General features: G+C 43.1%; 2 protein-coding genes across 2 annotated transcripts in view; both read left to right on the forward strand.

Annotated features, from left to right (window-relative positions):
- Window positions 1-2,734: 2,734 nt before the first annotated feature.
- PIWIL4 (piwi like RNA-mediated gene silencing 4) overlaps window positions 2,735-20,727 on the forward strand; it is a 69,528-nt gene continuing 51,535 nt past the window's right edge. The window contains exon 1 of the mRNA XM_023225654.1: window positions 2,735-2,823. The gene's annotated coding sequence lies outside the window, so the exon portion shown is untranslated. The remainder of the gene's footprint in view (window positions 2,824-20,727) is intronic.
- FUT4 (fucosyltransferase 4) lies at window positions 2,801-8,776 on the forward strand. Its single transcript, XM_023225655.2, has one exon. It carries the CDS (start codon window positions 2,966-2,968, stop codon window positions 4,550-4,552), a length of 1,587 nt encoding a protein of 528 aa, XP_023081423.1. The 5' UTR covers window positions 2,801-2,965; the 3' UTR covers window positions 4,553-8,776.

The raw sequence follows: 20,727 nt of genomic DNA on the forward strand, positions 1-20,727 counted from the left end.
GCCATAAAAAAGGATGAGTTTGCGTCCTTTGTAGGGACATGGATGCAGCTGGAAACCATCATTCTGAGCAAACTATCACAAGGACAGAAAACCAAATACTGTATGTTCTCACTCATAGGTGGGAACTGAACAATGAGCTCACTTGGACTCGGGAAGGGGAACATCACACAATGGGGCCTGTCATGGGGAGGGGGGAGGGGGGAGGGATTGCATTGGGGAGTTATACCTGATATAAAGGATGAATTGATGGGTGCTGACGAGTTGATGGGTGCAGCACACCAACATGGCACATGTATACATATGTAAGAAACCTGCACGTTATGCACATGTACCCTAGAACTTAAAGTATAATAAATAAATAAATAAATAAATAAATAAATAAATAAATAAATTTCAAATTTTTCACTTAAAAAAAAAATAAGAATTCGTTTTAAAAATGAATATCGCTTCCTTCCTTTGTTAAAGCCTTCTAAGGACTTTCTTGACAGCCTGCAGGGTAAACCCCAACTCCTTTGTCAAACTATTCCCTAGTAATTCCTCGACTACTGTCCCAGTCTTCCCTCCCTGGCCTCTGCAGTGCTGCTCCCTCTGTGGGAACTAACACCTCAGCCCTCTTCCTCTGTATTATAATGATTTCTAATTATTGCAGGAGCCACCTTCTCAAAGCCTTCCATGATCCCTTCTCTCCCCACTATCTGTTTCTTTCGTAGATTTTTGAAGGTAGCAACGGTGTTTTCCATTTGTTTCCCAATTTGTTAAATGAATAAGTGAGCAAATTTATTAATTTTCCATAACTCCTTTCCTCCCTTTCCTTCCCCACTACTCTACCAATGGCTCTTTTAAAAGAACAACAATCCAGTCCCCTGTGAATGTTGTGCATGTATGAGATGCACAATGATCACGTATGATCTTCAACCAGCAGTCTGCGAAGTCATGACTGGTTTCCAGTGATCCAGCCACACCTTACTGCTTAGTATCTGCTCCTCCCACACCAAATAAGGGTACTGTAGGGGCAGTTTGTGGTCTCAACCCTACCGAGGTAAGAGGGCACAAAGAAAATTGATATGCACGAGACCTCGGGCATTCTTCAGGTTAAAAGATGGCTTAATTGGAACATTCAGAGGCTTAAGAGAAAAACGGGAGTGGAGGAAGGAAGCAATCAAGCAGGGTAGTATTTCCCAAATGCCTACCGGCCATGTGCCAGACAAAATGTTAGGCTCTATCTGTGATGTCTCATTTAACTGAAGTGGGAGAAGAACGTGAATAAATGGCTGGATTCCTGAACTGCATAAAAAGAGAAGCCAATACACTTTTTCCTTTATTTGGTTGAAACAAGTTATTTGTGCATTTATAGCTTTTTCTTTTAATTAAAAGAGTGGAAAACTCACTGAAATGTCTAATTTCAAATAAAATATTTGATTTCTAATTTCTGTTTTTCAAACAAACAAAAAAAACCCCGAAGCATTATGAAAGGTTTTACTGTGTAGGAGGAAACGTCACTAGGTTGATGGGCCTAGCCAGAACACCTAACACCCTCCATCTAGCCTCCAAACTGAGGTTGTGGCCCTGCAGAAAGAGCCACTTGAAGCCACTTTTATAGAAGCTTTTATGCTCTATACTTGATTTTGTTCTTTTCTTTTTTTCTTTTTTTTTTTTTTTTTTTTTTGAGACGGAGTCTCGCTTTGTTGCCCAGGCTGCTGGAGTGCAGTGGCGCGATCTCAGCTCACTGCAAGCTCCGCCTCCTGGGTTGACGCCATTTTCCTGCCTCAGCTTCCCGAGTAGCTGGGACTACAGGCGCCCGCCACCACATCCGGCTAATTTTTTGTATTTTTGGCAGAGACGGGGTTTCACCGTGTTAGCGAGGATGGTCTCGATCTCCTGACCTCGGGATCTGCCTGCCTCGGCTTCCCAAAGTGCTGGGACTATAGGCGTGAGACACCGTGCCCGGCCTATACTTGATTTTTAATGAAAACATTCTTAGTAATAAATTCATATGGCTAACCCAAATTTATTTTCTGTAGGCATAACATCAAAAACACCTGACAGGATTGCCCCATTCCCAGCACTGTATCTCTCCCCTAATATCAGTGGGACTCCACCGATGCACAGTTGTGATCTACTAAAACTTCTCTTAAAACTGCCTCCTCTTCCAAAGCCTTAACTTGGGTGCTCGAATATTTATCTTCGTCATCATTTTTACCATCCAAAGTATTTTACATAACTTTCATGGATGCAGACATTGTTTAAATGCTTGGCAAAATTAATAGTGATGCTTATTCAGTCATCTCACTGAACCGACAATAAATTCCTTGACAAGGGCCTCGGGCGGCCACATCTTCATCTTTGGTTTATGAGTCCTGTGCGTCTTGGTACAAGCAATACTACTATGAGCCGGTAAGTCAGACTTATTTGTTAGGGAACCAAAGGAAAGAACATGTTTTGATTGCTAAGAAAACATTTTGTTCTCTATCCTTTACTAGGCTGGCAGGCAAAGGGAATGTTCTTATAAGCACTCATATTGAAAGCTTAAGTTTCACGAAATGCACAGACTCTGAAGGCCGCGCCGCTGGGGGCTGCCTCCACAATCCGCCCATCTCGGCGGGCCACGAGGTCCTGGCCACCGACGCGGTGGCCGAGCCTCTCCTCGCACATTCCCCCGGCCTCTTGACTCCCTCCCTCCCTCAAGCCCTCCCTCCGGCGGGCGTCGCTGGCGGGTAGCTAGGCCCAACGACAGGAAGCCGACGCGGATCCTCCGTCCTGCGGCGCCGGGTCCGCCTTCCGTCTGTTCCAGCGCCTGCTTCTGCGCGGCAGCTGCTTTGGAAGGTATCGAGACCCCTGTACCTTCCCAGGGATGAACCGGGCCTTCCTCTGGAAGGCGAGGGTTCGGGCCACCGTGAGCGAGGGGCGGGGCGGTGGGCGCGCGCAGACGAAAACCAGATCAGCTGAGAGAGAATAGGAGTAGTGGATGAGGCGCTTGTGGGGCGCGGCCGGGGAGCCCTCGGGCGCGGGCTGGGAGGAGTGGGCGGAGGCGCCGCAGGAGGCTCCTGGGGCCTGGTCGGGCTGGCTGGGCCCCGGGCGCAGTGGAAGAAAGGGACGGGCGGCGCCCGGTTGGGCGTCCTGGCCAGCTCACCTTGCCCTGGCGGCTCGCCCCGCCCGGCACTTGGGAGGAGCGGGGCTGGGCCTGCGGCCTTTGGATTCCGGGACCGCCCCCTTCCATTCCCGGGTCAGCGGCAAGCTGCAGCGACGGCTGGAATCGCAGCTGCAGCATGAGAGCCGGTGCCGCTCCTCCACGCCTACGGACGCGTGGCGAGCGGAGGCAGCTCTGCCGGTTCACGCCATGGGGGCGCCGTGGGGTTCACCGGCGGCGGCGGGCGGGCGGCGCGGGTGGCGCCGAGGCCGGGGGCTGCCATGGACCGTCTGGGCGCTGGCAGCCGCCGGCTTGACGTGTACGGCGCTGATCACCTATGCCTGCTGGGGGCAGCTGCCGCCTCTGCCCTGGGCGTCGCCAACCCCGCCGCGACCGGTGGGCGTGCTGCTGTGGTGGGAACCCTTCGGGGGGCGCGTCAACGCCGCGAGGCCGCCCCCCGACTGCCGACTGCGCTTCAACATTAGCGGCTGCCGCCTACTCACGGACCGCGCGTCCTACGGAGAGGCTCAGGCCGTGCTTTTCCACCATCGCGACCTTGTGAAGCGACCCCCCGACTGGCCCCCGCCCTGGGGCGTCCAGGCGCGCAGTGCCGAGGAGGTGGAACTGCGAGTGTTGGACGACGAGGAGGCAGCGGCGGCGGCAGAAGCCCTGGCGACCTCCAGCCCCAGGCCCCCAGGCCAGCGCTGGGTTTGGATGAACTTCGAGTCGCCCTCGCACTCCCCAGGGCTGCGAAGCCTGGCAAGTAACCTCTTCAACTGGACGCTCTCCTACAGGGCAGACTCGGACATTTTCGTGCCTTATGGCTACCTCTACCCCAGGAGCCACCCCGGCGACCAGCCGTCAGGCCTGGCCCCGCCACTGTCGCGGAAACAGGGGCTAGTGGCATGGGTGGTGAGCCACTGGGACGAGCGCCAGGCCCGGGTCCGCTACTACCACCAGCTGAGCCAACACGTGGCTGTGGACGTATTCGGCCGGGGCGGGCCCGGGCAGCCGGTGCCCGAAATTGGGCTCCTGCATACAGTGGCCCGCTACAAGTTCTACCTGGCTTTCGAGAACTCGCAGCACCTGGATTATATCACCGAGAAGCTCTGGCGCAACGCGTTGCTCGCTGGGGCAGTGCCGGTGGTGCTGGGCCCCGACCGTGCCAACTACGAGCGCTTCATGCCCCGCGGCGCCTTCATCCATGTGGACGACTTCCCAAGTGCCTCCTCCCTGGCCTCGTACCTACTTTTCCTAGACCGCAACCCCGCGGTCTATCGCCGCTACTTCCACTGGCGCCGGAGGTACGCTGTCCACATCACCTCCTTCTGGGACGAGCCTTGGTGCCGGGTCTGCCAGGCTGTCCAGAGGGCTGGGGACCGGCCCAAGAGCATACGCAACTTGGCCAGCTGGTTTGAGCGGTGAAGCCGCCCTCCCCTGGAAGTGACCCAGGGGAGGCCAAGTTTTCAGCTTTTTGATCCTCTACTGTGCATCTCCTTGACTGCCGAATCATAGGAGTAAGTTCTTCAAACACCTATTTTTGCTCTATGGGAAAAAGGCGATTTTACCAATGAACATTACTCCGCACAGAGATGGGGGCCCGGTTTCCATATTTTTTTGCACAATTGGGCCCCCTTTGCTGTTGATGAGCATCATTGTTTAGGGGTGAAGGAGGGGGCTCTTCTTCACCTTGTAACCAGTGCAGAAATGAAATAGCTTAGCTGCGAGAAGCCGTTGAGGCGGTTTCTCTGAATTTCTCCGTCTGCCATAGGCCGGATTTGTGGCCCGTGTAGCCTCCAAATCTCATACACACTGTTCCCGATTCACATTTTTCTGGACGGAGGTGAAGCAAATTTCTGGTTGTAGAAGGAGCCTTGTTGGTGGAGAGTGGAAGGACTGTGGCTGCAGGTGGGTCTTTGTTGTTTGGATTCCTCACAGCCTTGGCTCCTGAGAAAGGTGAGGAGGGCAGTCCAAGAGGGGCCGCTGACTTCTTTAATAAGTACTATCTGTTCCCCTGTCCTGTGAATGGAAGCAAAATGCTGGATTGTCCTTGGAGGAGAGTTAAGATGAATACATGGGTGCACCTCACTTTACATAAGAAATGTATTCCTGAAAAGCTGCATTTAAATCAAGTCCCAAATTCACTGACTTAGGGGAGTTCAGTATTTAATGAAACCCTATGGAGAATTTATCCCTTTACAATGTGAATAAGCATCTCCTAATGTTTCTTCTGTCTTTATGGTTTTCCATAACCTGGATTTTTTAAAGGCATATTAAAATTACAGATGTGAAAATAAAGCAGAAGCAACCTTCTTCCCTCTTCCCAGAAAACCAGTCTGTGTTTACAGACAGAAGAGAAGGAAGCCACAGTGTCACTTCCACACAATTATTTATTTCATGCCTTTACTGGACCTGAAATTTAAACTGCAATGCCAGTCCTGCAGGAGTGCTGGCATTACCCTCTGCAGAACAATGAAAGGTATTGCACTACATTATGGAACCATCTAAAAGAAAAAAAAGTTTCATGATGTCTGTTAGTGGCAGTTTTTGTTTATCTCTGTCAGTTTTTAGTTAAATGTTTAGATCCTCGGAACTACATTAGTGCCTACTATTAACTTACTCTTGTCTTTTGTTAAAGGCTAAATCTGCACTTCTCCCTGGTGCCAGCAGGTTCCCCTCATAGTGAACGTAGTGGTATAGCATATCCTCACATTTCCAGTGCCCTTGAGACTGTGCTGTGGAACCAATCTTGAACATACGTGCATTGATTTGACAAAGTTACTGAGTGAGCAGCATATTCAGCAGGTGCCACTACATACCTACTCTGTGCCAAACACTGAGCTTGAGGCCCTAGGGAAGATAGAGAATTATACAAGGCAAAGTCCTTCTCTTTAGGGCGCTTATAATCTGTCACTTCCAAAAAGTAAACGTGACTGATAAAACAAGTGGCAGAACCTGTTTGATTACTGTGACAGTCTTAATGATACCATAAATCAATATTAGAAAGCTAGTTGACTTAAAGCCTGAAATAATGTAAGTTTTCGCCTCCACTTATTAGAATAAGGACTCTCAATGACTAATTATTGTGGATAGGGTCAAGATTAACTAGTTTTATACAGAGTTCTGCTGTAAATAGTCATTTTGCATTTGATTAGTGCAATTATCTGAATCAAAAAGCAAGTTTTACCTCTCTGTACATGTTTTTGCAGACATACTTGAAAAATTCACTTAAATCTAGGTGCTTCAGTTCACTTTCTTGAGAGGAGAAATGAAAAGCTGTGGAGAAAATGTCCTCATTGAAGTTTTATAGTGAGGGCAGAATTACAATTACAAAGTGCCAGCCACCGAATAAAGATAAAAGTTCAGTTCTTAAAATGAGTTTTTATGAGGTAACAGTCAGTGATCTTGATGTTCCTGGGATTCTACATGGGGCAGTGGGAAAGAGTTCAGGTTTTGAAGGTAACCTAGTTTAGGTCTGAATTCCAGCTATGTGACATTGGGTAAATTCGTAGTATCCCTGAGCCTCAGCTTCCTCATCTGTAAAATGACTGAGGAAAATACTTAACAAGCTTATTTTGAGCACTTTAGGAAGTGAAAGTACGTAAAATAGCAGGCACCCAACTGATGATTTTATATCTTCCTTCTTTGCTTGCAGTGATTTCAGGATATCCTCTTACCATTTATAGGTCTAAAATTATATCTGAAGGTATATTGTAGAATAAATCTAAAATAAAAAGGATGGTGCCTCATATCATGTATTTTAAATGAGTCCCTAAAGCTAAGCCATATTTCAAGAATCATGATTACCATTTAGATTAAGCTGGACTTGCAAACTAGGAGGAAGCACCTAGGCTTTCTTTGAATATATATTTTTTTGTTTGTTTTGGTCAAGCTCTATAGTTAAATTAGTATCATTTATTTTACCAATTTTTTTAGTATTAAGTCCATTTAGAACCATATTTATGGAATATTTAGCATGAGGAAGGTATAATTGCATTTTTTTTTTTGAGACGGAGTCTCTCACTGTCACCCCGGCTGGAGTGCAGTGGCATGATCTCGGCTCACTGCAACCTTCGCCTCCTGGGTGGGTTCAAGCGATTCTCCTGCCTCAGCCTCCTGAGCAGCTGAGACTAAAGGCACCTGCCACGACGCCCGGCCAATTTTTTGTATTTTTGGTAGAGACTGAGTTTCACCATGTTGGGCAGGCTGGTCTTAAACTCCTGACCTTGTGATCTGCCTGCCTCAGCCTCTCAAAGTGCTGGGATTATAGGTGTGAGCCAGCGTGCCCAGCCATTGCATTTTTACTCACATACACGTTGTTAATATGGAACAATTTGTTAACACTAATCTCGTCAGAGAGTAAGATAAATGTGGCAATTGCTCATTTCATTTTGCATATATTAAATTGAGTAGGTTCAGCTCTAACATACCTTAAGAAAAATGCATATCAGTGCACTGTATGTATTTCAAAATGCCTTTCCTATGATTGTCATATCCTCCTTTAAGGCTTTTCCCTCAAATTTATTACAAATTTAGTATTTTTAGTACTTGATGACTCTAATTACATGAATGCACCTGGAATGACATTTGTATCAGAAGACAGTCTGACTTGCTTTCAGTATTCACAAGTTCTTTCCAGTTTCCAAGTCTTTCCCTAGCAGTAATTCAGGGGAGAGAGGGTGGTTTCATGTAAAGAGCGTGCCGTTTGGAGTCAGAACCTGGGTATGTGACTCTGTGGCCTTGATGAAGCAAGTTATTTAAACTCTTGAGTTTTAGCTTTCTCCTTTATAATGCATGAATGCCCATCCCCCTACAAAACAAAGATTAAATGTGATGATGTATGCCAACGTGCTTTCTATATTGTAAAATGCTATATAATTATAAGATGTTCTAAATTTTCGAGGATCTAAACCAGGGATTGGCAAACGTTTTTCCAGAGAGTAAATATTTCACACTTTGCATATATAATTTATGGAGGTGTTGAGAGGATAGATTAGACACTTGAAGTACTCAGGATAGTGCATGGCATGTAGGAAGCACCTGGAAAATATTCGCTGTGATTACCATCAGTCCATTTTACCCGGGAAGGACCCAAGGTCCAGGCCCACTGAAGGACGTGCATAAGATTACAGTAGCAGTGGCAGAACCAGCCATGCTTGTGCAAATCACAACCCCTTTGAGCCTCTGTCATCTGAACTGCAAAATGAGTGGGTTAGACAAAATTATCTCTTGGGACCTCCTAGTTCCACTTGCTGTCATTCTACTAACTGGCACCCTAAGGTTGAAAGTGCTAATCTGCTTTCCAATGTGGCTTCCTTACAGTCTGGAACTGACAATATGCAGGAGCAGTAAACTGGTAGAAAACCAGGAATCAGAGAAAGAAAATATGATTTAGCTTCAAAGATGTAAATTACATATATAGTATACTATATATTTTTTTAAAGCATTATATGCCTCAGATATCAGGGAAAGGAGCCAAGTCCTTGGTATTTAGTTTGGTGAATACTTGCATTGAATACATGTCAAGATGTCATTTTTTAATGTGTCTCAGGGATTTGTATGCTACAGATTATTTTAACAAATCAAGTGTTTATGTACACATGTTCAGATTTTTTGACAAAATGATTAAAATAATGAGATGGAAAATGACTCCTTGTTTATAATGTATATCCTCCATGCACTAATGTGTTCAGTCCTCACCCGTGGGATATTTCTTGGCTTGGGGCAGTTTCTGTAAGTTCACTAGTTCTAGACTGGTAATTGGAATGTGATGGCTTTGCCTCTTCTGTGTTGCACCACGTCCAATTCAGCTTGTCCTCTTGTTCTTTCTTGCCTGTCTTTTCCACTTTATTCTGAGGAATCATCTCCAAGGGCATAAGTAGTATACTCCTTTCTCTCAGTCCAGTTTATTTTACTAAGTGCTCTGATGTGATGCCCTCCATGTATTGTCTTTAGCTCTAAATGCCATAAATTAAATGCCATTTTAAAAAGAGTGGGATCAGAACTGGGAACATGATGATGGGCAGACAGAAGGGGAGGCAAGCTTTCTTCTTAACAGCCAATGCTCAAATTATTGAAATAGGAAAATATGAAGTGGTAATAAACACCAACTATTGTCTCTTCTTTCCTACCTGCCCTCCTCCAACACCACACACACATGCACGCACGCACATACATTCTGACATGTTCTTTTAAGTACAGACTTTGAAAAATGATGACGACCAGCTGAAGATAGGAGCAGGACTGGCAAGAAAAAAGGACTCAATAATGAATGAGTAAAAAGAAAAGTGCATTATAAAATAGAGCAGGTGGTGAATATAGATGGGGAGTGAAGAGAAAAAGAAAGATGGGGGTGGGGATAAAAGTACAAAGTGAAGAGAAGGAAGATCAGATAGAATAAAGGGAGAGGGTAGGAAACGAGAAAAGTAGAGGAAAGATAAGGGTTAAACGACAAGAGTGGCAGGACAAAGGAGAAACACATGCAGCAAGAATGAAGAAATGGGTTAAAATCCACCACTCTCTGCCACAATGCTGAAAAGAAACCTTTGCTCCAGCTTGAAACACAGCATCTGTTGGCAAATGGGGAGTGAAATTAAGAAGTCTGAATTCACTGACAGGGAAAGTCAGAAACTTAAGAAATCACCTAACATTTTAGCAGAAATATAGAACTGGCATGATGATTGATTCATGACAACAGATTCTTGAACTTGAATGAAGGTCTTTTTTTTCATCTTGGAAAATTCACATTCATGGCCATTTTTTCCTTCCTAGACAGCGTATTTTGTCTGTACTCAATGTTCACTTTTAAAGAAATCTACTTTGTTACATTGTCATAATCACCAATTTACTGTTTTAAAGAATAGAAGGCCAGGAGCGGTGACTCACGCCTGTAATCCCAGCACTTTGGGAGCCTGAGGTGGGCGGATCACGAGGTCAGGAGATTGAGACCATTCTGGCTAACACAGTGAAACCCCATCTCTACTAAAAATACAAAAAATTAGCTAGATGTGGTGGCGGGCACCTGTAGTCCCAGCTATTTAGGAGGCTGAGGCAGGAGAATGGCATGAACCCAGGAGGTGGAGCTTGCAGTGAGCTGAGATCAGGCCACTGCACTCCAGCCTGGGTGACAGAGCAAGACACTGTCTCAAAAAAAAAAAAAAAAAAAAAAAAAAGGCAGAGGGAGAAATATTAAGGACTCTGGACATTTAATATGCTTTAGTAGTTTCCTGTAGAACTTCATTATAAAACTATTTCAAGGTCGGTCGCGGTGGCTCACGCCTGTAATCACAACACTTTGGGAGGCCGAGGTGGGCAGATCACAAGTTCAAGAGATTGAGACCATCCTGGCCAACATGGTGAAACCCTGTCTCTACTAAAAATACAAAAATTTGCTGGGCATGGTGGTGCATGCCTGGAATCCCAGCTACTCGGGAGGCTGAGGCAGGAGAATTGCTTGAACCAGGGAGTTGGAAGTTGCAGTGAGCTGAGATCGTGCCACAGCACTCCAGCCTGGCGACAGAGCGAGACTCCGTCTCAAAAAAAAAAAAAAGCTATTTCAGGTTAAGTTTTAAAGAATTGGATTTTTATGACGGATTTATTTTCAGATCTTCAAATGAATGTTTTAAAAACTTCCTGAAGCTGAGTGCGGTGGCTCATGCCTGTAATCACAGCACTTTGGGAGGCCAAGGTGGGCGGGTCCCTTGAGCTCAGGCATTCAAGATCAGCCTGGGCAACATGGAGAAACCCCGTTACTACAGAAAATACAAAAATTAGCTGGGCATGGTAGCGTGCACTTGTAGTCCCAATGAATTAAGGGGCTGAGGCAGGAGGATCGCTTGAACTTAGAAGGTCAAGGCTACAGTGAGCCAAGATTGCGTCACTGCACTCCATCCTGGAGACAAAGTGAGATCCTATCTCAAAAAAAAAAAAATTACTGAATCTCACCTAATATACTAAAAAAAAAATGCCCTATGAGACCATGAGTGCTAAGCATCTTAATCTGAATTATTTTTAAAAGGGGAAGAAATGGGACTAAAATCAGCAACTTTTAACCAACATTTCTCGAGTGGCATCTACGTGCAGGCACTGTGCTAGGACTTGGGGATGTCAATAAAACTAAAGCAGGGACCCTGCACTCAAAATAGTCTGTTGGACAAGCGTATGCCTTGTCAGGGAAACAATCGTGTAGAGAAATAATCCCAACACATGATATATATGTTAGATCAAATGTAGAACCAAATAATTTAAATAACTCTTAGTAGGAGCCTCAGAGTTGTCAGAGGATTGCATTTCAGGAATGAATGTCCTTCATCAAAAACTAAGTCTTCTTAATGTTATTTCTGAGAAATATAAGTGCTGCAGGCTCCAGTCTCAGCACTTTAGGCACCTGATGGTTTTCACTAATACTGCAATTAAAAATAAGTGTTATTATTAAGCATTGCCTTCAAAATGACTGATCTCTATAGGGATTTTGATCTCCTAGCAACTAGGAACACCTGCCCTTTCCCTATGATTTTTCTCGTTCTCACATGTTAAGTACACATTTAAAAAATCTCTATTCCATTAGCTGAAACTTATTCTGAAATATAATTAAGCACACCCATCTTGATGATCAAACAGTAACACCTTTAGATAACTTTAGATAATTTAGGGTTTATCAAGCCTTCTTGGGGAGGTACAAATTGTGGCTTTGAAGTTAGGATTCTTTGCTGGATGTTTTAATTCACTAATATTTGTTATTTATTAAGCTCCTACTATACACAGGATGCTTTACCTAAGTATTGTTCTATTTTTTAACTCTTCAGTTAAAGACATTGTGGTAGGCAGCCACAATGACTCACATTGGTCCTTGCCTCCTGGTATCCACGCCCTCCTGTAAACGTTCCCTTTGAGTTTGGTTTGGATTTAGTGACTCACTACAAATGAATAGGAAATGGGAGAAATGCAAGGCTGAAGCTTCTGACATTAGGTTATACAAAGACTGGCTTGCTTTCTTGGGAGCCCTTTCTCACCCTCTAGCTTGGTTGCTCTGAAAGCAGCCAAATGATGTGGCATGAGCTGCCCTGTGGTAGGAAACTGACAAAGGCCTCTGAGATCCTCAGTCCAACAGCTGGCTAAGAACTGAGCCCGGGCTGGGCATGGTGGCTCACGTTTGTAATCCCAGCACTTTGGGAGGCTGAGGCAGGCATACCATGAGGTCAGGAGATCGAGACCATCCTGGCTAACATGGTGACACCCAGTCTCTACTAAAAAAATACAAAAAAAATTAGCCAGGCATGGTGGCACATGCCTGTAGTCCCAGCTACTTGGGAGGCTGAGGCAGGAGAATTGCTTCAACCCGGGAGGCAGAGGTTGTAGTGAGCTGAGATCACGCCATAGCAGTCCAGCCTGGGTGATAATAGAGCAAGACTCTGTCTCAAAACAAAACAAACAAAAACAAAAACAAAAACGGAGTCCTGCCAACCACAACCACAAAAGTGAGTTTGGAAATGATTCTCCCCAAGGTGAGCCTTCAGATGAGGCTGACATCCTAACTGCAATCTCAGTGAGAGACCTTGAGCTAGAGGCCCCCAGCTAGGCCACACCAGGATTCCCAACCCGAGGAATTTATGAGATAATAGATGTTTGCTGTTTTAGGGTTTGTTTGTTATGCAGCAATAGATAATGCAGGCATTATCCCAATTTTAGAGATAAGAAAACTGAGAATCAAACATGTTAATCATGGACAATCATGCAGATAGTAACTGAACCAGGATTCTAACAGGTCTATTTGACTCCAAATCTGTGTTCTTTCACTATCATACTCTTTCATTAAGTCTAAGTTTTGCAGTAACTGTGATGTTTGCCACCGTGTCCCAGTTTATGTATGTCTCACTGATCTTTAACTTCTTATGTGGACATGTTTCTCAATGTCTCTGAATTTGAGTTTTCTTATCTATAAGATATATATATATATATGTAGATAGATAGATAGATAGATAGATAGATAGATAGATAGATAGATAGATAGATAGATAGATAGATATGTTTCTTATCTATATATGGGGCACATTTCTAGCACTGGCTTACCAAGAGGCTTGCGAGGTCTCAGTGTCTTCAATCTATCTTGAGTTAATTTTTGCATAGGGTATGAAGAAGGGGTCCAGTTTCAATTTTATGCATATGGCTTGCAATTATTCCAGCACCATTTATTGAATAGGGAGTCCTTTCTCTATTGCTTGTTTTTGTCTGCTTTTTCAAAGATCAGATAGTTGTAGGAGTGTGTCCCTATTTCTGGGCTTTCTATTCTGTTCCATTGGTCTGTGTGTCTGTTTTTGTAGCAGTACCATGCTGTTTTGGTCACTATAGCCCTGTAGTATAGTTTGAAATTGGGTAGTGTGATGCCTCCAGCTTTGTTCTTTTTGCTTAGGATTGCCTTGTCTATTCTGGCTCTTTTTGGTTCCATATGAATTTTAAAGTAGTTTTTCTAGTTCTGTGAAGAATGTCATTGTTAGTTTAATAGGAATAGATTAAATGCTACTCCTGTTTGGGATACTCTTAATCAGGGGACTCAACTGGCCAATGTGCCAATAGCTTTGTGTGGTGCTATCCTAGATGTCAAGACAGCACATTAGGGAGGTTAGGAAGGTTAGACTAGATTACCCCACACAAATGACAGGCAGAAATCTTGGCATGAAATAATATTATTCATTTATTGAAAAGGACTGGTGTGATGTAAAGGTGATTAACTCATAGTAGCACAGATAACTTTGCTTTCTGATTCTCAGTCTGTAAAGCAAATCAGAGAGATGGACTACAAAGTTCTCCTGGATTTCCACTGGGCTATGTATCTATTTGAGTTTTCAGAGCACAATAAACCCTTGGATGGCAGTATTTTCTGAAGTTTTAAGTGAGTATCTATTTATCATGCCCCATACATAATTAAACATAAAATTCTTAGTAATTCAAATGCCATTTAAAATGTTTCTTCTTTTTATACTTTTCTACATTATATTCATGCTTTCCATGAATCTTAACAAACTCCTTTTGAAGCCAAAAGAAATGAATGTCTTACTCATTACATCTTCCTTGCTCTGTTTGAAAGCACTTTATTTTGCCAGCATTCATCTAGCGTGACTAATAAAGTCTTAAACTTATTTTTCATTGTTTTATACTAAAATAATCAAAAGTGTTATACAGCATCTTGGAAAATTAGATGTATTCTACTAGGTTTCTTCTTTAAAGATTTGTCAATGTCCTTTATTATCCAGCAAATTCTATAAGCATGTAGCATATACCATTAACCACAATTATTTAGACATCAACTTTGGCAATCCTGCCATTCTGCTTAAAATTCCACTTGCATTCTCTTGATATTATGAATATAATATCTCACTTTATTTGTTAAGTGTAACAGTCTGGTGCCTAGACCCTAGACAGTAAACAAGTTGAATTAAGGAAGAAAGATTAAACTTATTTCTATGTATCATAATGTGTGAGAGTAAACAGTTTTGTCCTACTTCAAGTAGTCTTCTGCTTTCTTAATTGCCAAAGTTGTTCAGTCATTTGAGAAACATGATTAAGGAGCTGGAATAAAGGTTCTTTATGGAAACATGTGAAGTGATGAGACAATATAAACCAGAGGAGAAAAAGCTAAGGGGAATTTTCTCATGGTCTTCAAGCATCTTTAATCATTCAACAAATATTTTGCCAAGTTGCTTGGCACTGTTCTAGTTGCTGGGGATAAAACAGTGAACACTCAGGCAAGGCTCAAGTCCTCATGGTGGAACCTTCTGAAGGAAAGAGAAAATAAACAAGTAACTAACTAAATAATTTTCTATAGCATATGAGGACTCATTGTTCAGAATGATATGCAGCATTGTCTGTTTGAACCAGAGCAACAACATCTTGAATGGGGCTGGGTAAAGTAAGCCTGAGACCTGCTGTGCTGCATTCCCAGTAAGTTAGGTATTCTAAGTCACAGGATAAGTTAGGAGGTCAGCACAAGATACAGGTCATAAAGACCTTGCTGATAAAACAAGTTGCAGTAAAGAAGCTGGCTAAAACCCACCAAGACCAAGATGGTGATGAGAGTGACCTCACGTTGTCCTCACTGCTACACTCCCATTAGCACTATGACAGTTTACAAATGCGGAGGCAACATCAGGAAGTTACCCTTATGGTCTAAAAAGGGGAAGCATGAATAATCTACCCCTTGTTTAGTATATAATCAAGAAAAAGCCATAAAAAAGGGCAACCAGCAGCCCATGCTGCTGCTCTGCCTATGAAGTGGCCATTTTTTTATTCCTTTATTTTCTTAATAAACTTGCTTTCATTTTACTTTATGGAATTGCCTTGAATTCTTTCTTGTGCGAAATCCAAGAACCCTCTCTTAGGGTCTGGACTGGTACCCCTTTCTGGTAACAGCATCTTTTATCTTTGCTGGGGCCCAAATAAAAGAAAGTGAGTTTTGCACCATGAGGTAGGAAAGAAGTTCCTATAAAAGGGAGAGTACATGAGGTTGACCTCAGTAGGAAGTGGGCAGCTCAGAGAAGGTGAACTCTATTGAAGCTGCAATATGGCTATCTAAGTTGAGTACTTCCCTACATACATTATCCCATTTTACACTCACAACACCCCCTGTTGAGCTAAGTTTTATAATCCTCTTGTTATAGACAACTGAGAGGCAGAGCTACTCACTTCATATCACACAGCCCCTCACTGCACAGCTACGGCTGATTCTACATGTCTTGGACTCAAAGGCTACTGGTTTTCCCTGTGAACCACCTTGAGATTAGGTGGATGAAAGATCAACATTCTCAATATTTAAGCTTCTGTTTAGGATTGCTTAGGTAGTTTCTGGAATAAAAGTAAGAAAAAAGACTACATTGGTGGCTTTCAAACTTCTTTTTTAAAAGAGCAAATCTAATTTTCAAACAAAATTTTATGTAGAATCCCAATATATGAAACAGATTAGAATAGAGCAGTCCTGTTGGAGCTGAGTCACTCATGACTCCCCTCACCCGCCAACTCAGGAAATTCCCCCTCAATGACTAAGCCCCAATGTCCCCTTCTCTTTGCCTAGTGATTATTACCATAGTATTAGGCCTAAACAGGGTCTGAACCAATTAGGATGTTACCAAATTTGAATTTTATTACCTCAAGAAATCTCAGCTTTCATATTCCATGTGGGAAGACTTGACTGGCCATGAAGTCTGACAATAGTGCGGATTGGGGTCATTGTTATTTGAGGTATGAGTTCAGCAAGGGAATTAGTGGGGTTGAGTTCAGTGGTTAACAGAAGGCTTACTGTTCCCAATTTTTCAGACTGAGGTCAACAACTCTGAACTTTGTAGATCTTAGGCCTATTTGTTACTCTTGGTAATGCTCCCTTATTTACAGAGTTGCTAATGAAAGATACCCCTCCATTCCAATCACCCAGCGCTGAGAAAATCAAAAGTTTTAACTGAGTCATAAATTGGGAGCCCTTTCTTGGGGTAACAAAATAAGCAGCTAATGTTGAGAGAATCTAACTTCTTTGTTTATCCTGGTAGGCCCCAAGCTGGAGCTGGAAAGACACCAAATACAACTCCGCACAATAAGGGGGGAAGTACTGGCTTGGGGGAAAGAGGGAAGAGCTTTGCTAATTGAGGAAATATTTCCTTTCCCAGTATAAGGGTAGGCGGTCCTGCTCCCTACCCACCTCTATATGTTACCTGTCCTTGGGAGAGATGCATGCACTGCTCTAACAGATTCCATAATTAAACAGAGTAAGTGGACATGCCTGCAGCTCACACAGAAGGGCCTACTGCAAAGGACCCAAGTCTACCCTGGCCATTGACATTAGAGGGCCAGGGATCCTCCCTCACCCCACCTTCTGCACACTTCTGTAGGGCCTGGGAGCCAGTGGCCATCCCTGACCTGATTGCTGCATTCACTGAGTGTGCCTCTACATCTAATCACTTAGTTTGCAGAATGCATATGGGGGTGAGGGCAAGACCAGTGTTATCTGTTGGGCACCATAAGCAAGGGCATAGTGCCCACAGTGCTTTTGGGGGCCCATGAAAATGTTTTAATTTCTTTTAAAATCGAAAGAGAAAAAATTCGGCCGGACATGCTGACTCATGCCTGTAATCCCAGCACTTTGGGATGCCGAGATGGGCAGATCACCTGAGGTCAGGAGTTTGAGACTATCCTGGCAAACATGGTGAAACCTCGTCTCTACTAAAAATACAAAAATTAGCTGGGCATGGTAGCACATGCCTGTAGTCCCAGCTACTTGGGAGGCTGAGGCAGGAGAATCGCTTGAACCCAGGAGACAGAGGTTGCAGTGAGCCAAGATCATGCCACTGCACTCCAGCCTGGGCAGCAAGAGTGAGACTCCATCTATTAAAAAAAAAAAAAGAGAGAGAGAGAGAATTTTTTCCTGTAATGGAAGAAAGAGCTCACAAGGGAAAGTGCTTAGGGCTGAGGAAGGTCAAAATGACACCACTGGGACATTGTAATGGGAATTCCTGTTGGAGGTGGATGGATTTTCTTAGGCAAAGAGTACTTGTGTGAGGAAGTGCAAACTTAATGGAGAGGAAACTAGGGGAAGAACTAGGGAATAGAAAAGCTCTCTCTTGTAACCATTTCCTCCTATTTTATCTTGTACGTATAGAAATAAATCCTTTCTGGAGCAAAATGGGACAAGGAAGCAGATGAAGCATTTTGGAAAGATTTCCATTACAATGTTTAAGCAGTTTAACATCTAATGCCTAATGTGAATTTTTCTTTCTCTGAACATAATCGATAATATATTTCTCACAATTTGTTTTAAAAAAGAAAGCAAGACTGTTCATGTTACAGATTCAAGAAGAGTAAAAAAGCATGACAACTAAAGGCAATGCATTATTCTGACCTAACCATATTCTGGGCCAGAAAAAAAAATTGCTTTTTTGAGGACACTTAGCAAAGTTTAACTATGGACTATAGTTTAATCAGTAGTATTTACCCATTTTAAATCTCCCAATTTAGATGATTGTACTGTGGTTGTATAAGGGAATGAAAAAATATTCTTACTCTTAACAAATACAGTAAGTCCTCAACGTTGTCAGTAGATTCTTGGAAACTTCGACTTTAAGCCAAACAATGTATTATGGAGGCAATTTTACCGTAGGCTAATTAATGTAAACAAGAGTGAAGTTCCTACGGTTTACTTCTGGTCACAAAGATATCACCAAACTTCTAAACATAGGCTCAAAACACTTCTAATATTAAACATTGAAATGTGAGCTATACATACATTTAAGAAAGATTAATAAAAACAAGTAAGATAATTATTTACCCACATTTTCCAGTTTAGGGTCATGGGTGGCTGGAGCCTATACCAGCAGCTCAGGGTGCAAGGCAGGAACCCTTCCTGAACAAGACTCCATTCCATTGCAGGGAACACTCACGTCCACACCAACATTCACTTAGACTTGGACCTTGTAGACATGCCAATGAACCTACCATGCGCAGCTTTGGGATGTGGGAGGCAATTGGAGTACCCAGATAAAACTCATGTAGACATGGGAAGAATATGCACACTCCAGGGGCCGTGGCTGAAAATAGATTTTTTTTCATCAACATTATAAGGAAATGACATTGAACGAAGCGACGTTATTCAAAGACCTGCTGTGCACACTAAACTATTTAAGAGTCAAAGGTCATGATGTCAACTTCTTTGCAAAATGGACCAGAAAACAAAATATGTATATATATACACACATACACACATACAAAGAAAAAATAATAAGGCAAATATAGCAAAATGTTAATTGGTGAATCTTGGTAAAAGGTTTATGGGTATTCTTTGAGTTATCCTTGCAACTTTTCTATAAATATGATATATTTCAAAATAAAAAGTTAAAAGAATGAAACAGTTCAAAATTAATCCAGTATTATTAAAAGAAGGCCCAATGAAGGTAACACATTGATGCACTAATTCTACAGATGTTCAACCACCTACACCTGTGCCTGAGGAATTAATTCTGTGTTAGCAGGAACCATGGGCATTGTCAAATAAATTAGCTGATGTGAACAGGCCTATACTTGTACATGATCTACCTAATAAAAAATCATTTATTATTAGGGTCTACCTAATAAAAAAATCATTTAAAAAATTAAGTTACAGCCCCAGATGAGACTGAATAACTGAAAAACTAATTTTTACAGCTGACTTGCAGGATGAGGTTAGGCAAGTCTTTGAACTGCGAACTTCTCATTGATAAAATTTAGACACTAATGCTTGGACATGTAGATACTAATGCTTGGAACCATTACCATTGACAGTATTCCACAGCAGGCATGGAATCTGTTTTAGAATGAATACTATATTCTCATACTGAACTATGTTGGCTTAAGTTTCCTCCCAAATAAACCTGAGATAAGGGCTTGCAAGTGGGTGGTTTATTTTGGTAAGTGACTGCAAGGAACAGGAGAGAGGGCCTGGGAAGAGTGAAATAAGGGAGGGTGAAAATTCAACCCAAGGATGCATTATCAAACTCATCACTTCTGTGGCATCTGGTACTTGACCCTACTGGGGACCCTCTGTGAGGCCAAAGAATGCACCGCGGAATTGTCTGCCCAGTGGATGGAAGAGGGAGGATTTATCCACATTCTCCCACCCCTTTTGGCCAAAGGTTGCCCCATGAAGGTGGGTTAACTTGAAGTTTGCTTCTGTGTTAGTATAGCTGAGTGGGTGTCCTGCTGTAGCAGAGAAGCCCTGGAAAGAACTCAGAGATATGGGATTCAGTTGAGGTGTGATGCTATCAGGTTACACTGTGTGCAGCTGATTGCCATAGCAATGGCTGGAGTTGAAAGGTGGACTGAGCAAAATGTGAAGGAAGGGTGGCATGAGACAAGAGGCACCTATGACTAGCAGTATCCATGTGCAATACATGCACATGGAGTGATCTGACACAAGTTCGAAAGTATGACACTGCAAAAATTGTATTGAACTCATTTTTATAAAATTGGTTCACCATACACGATAATAATAATAAATAACGCAATTTTTATCGTGTGGCAAATGCTGTACAAACATCATAATTATTATCTCATTTAATCCTCAAAACAATTCTTGGGGTAGACACATCTCAGCGATTCTCAACCAGGAGTGACTTGCCCTCCAGGGTACAGTGAGCCATGTCTAGAGACATTTTTGGCTGTTACAATTGGAGGGAGTGCTATTACCATCTAGTGAGTCGAGGCGAGAGACACTGCTAAACATTCTGCAAGGCATAGGACAGCCTTCCACAACAGAGAATTTTCCAGCCCAAAATGTGAATACTGCTGAGGCTGAGGAATCCTAGTGTCACTATCCTCACTTTATAATCAAAGAAACTGAGGCTAAATGAGATTCTGTAAATTTCCTTGGGCGAGAAAGCTAGTAAGCAATGGAGTTGAGATACAAACTCTGGTCTGCCTGACTTTAAAGCCATGCATACCTGGAATCTTAGCATACCGCCTCCTTACTGATGGAGAACTTTGCTCCTTAGTTCAGCTAAAACCGAGTTCTTGTCACATGACCAGTTAGGCATGCAAATACATTGAAGGGTGAGGAAACAGTTTATTGGGCGAGAAGGAAAAAAAACTTT

This window comes from Piliocolobus tephrosceles, chromosome 13, assembly GCF_002776525.5.
Source record: "Piliocolobus tephrosceles isolate RC106 chromosome 13, ASM277652v3, whole genome shotgun sequence".
NCBI classification, from domain to species: Eukaryota; Metazoa; Chordata; class Mammalia; order Primates; family Cercopithecidae; genus Piliocolobus; species Piliocolobus tephrosceles.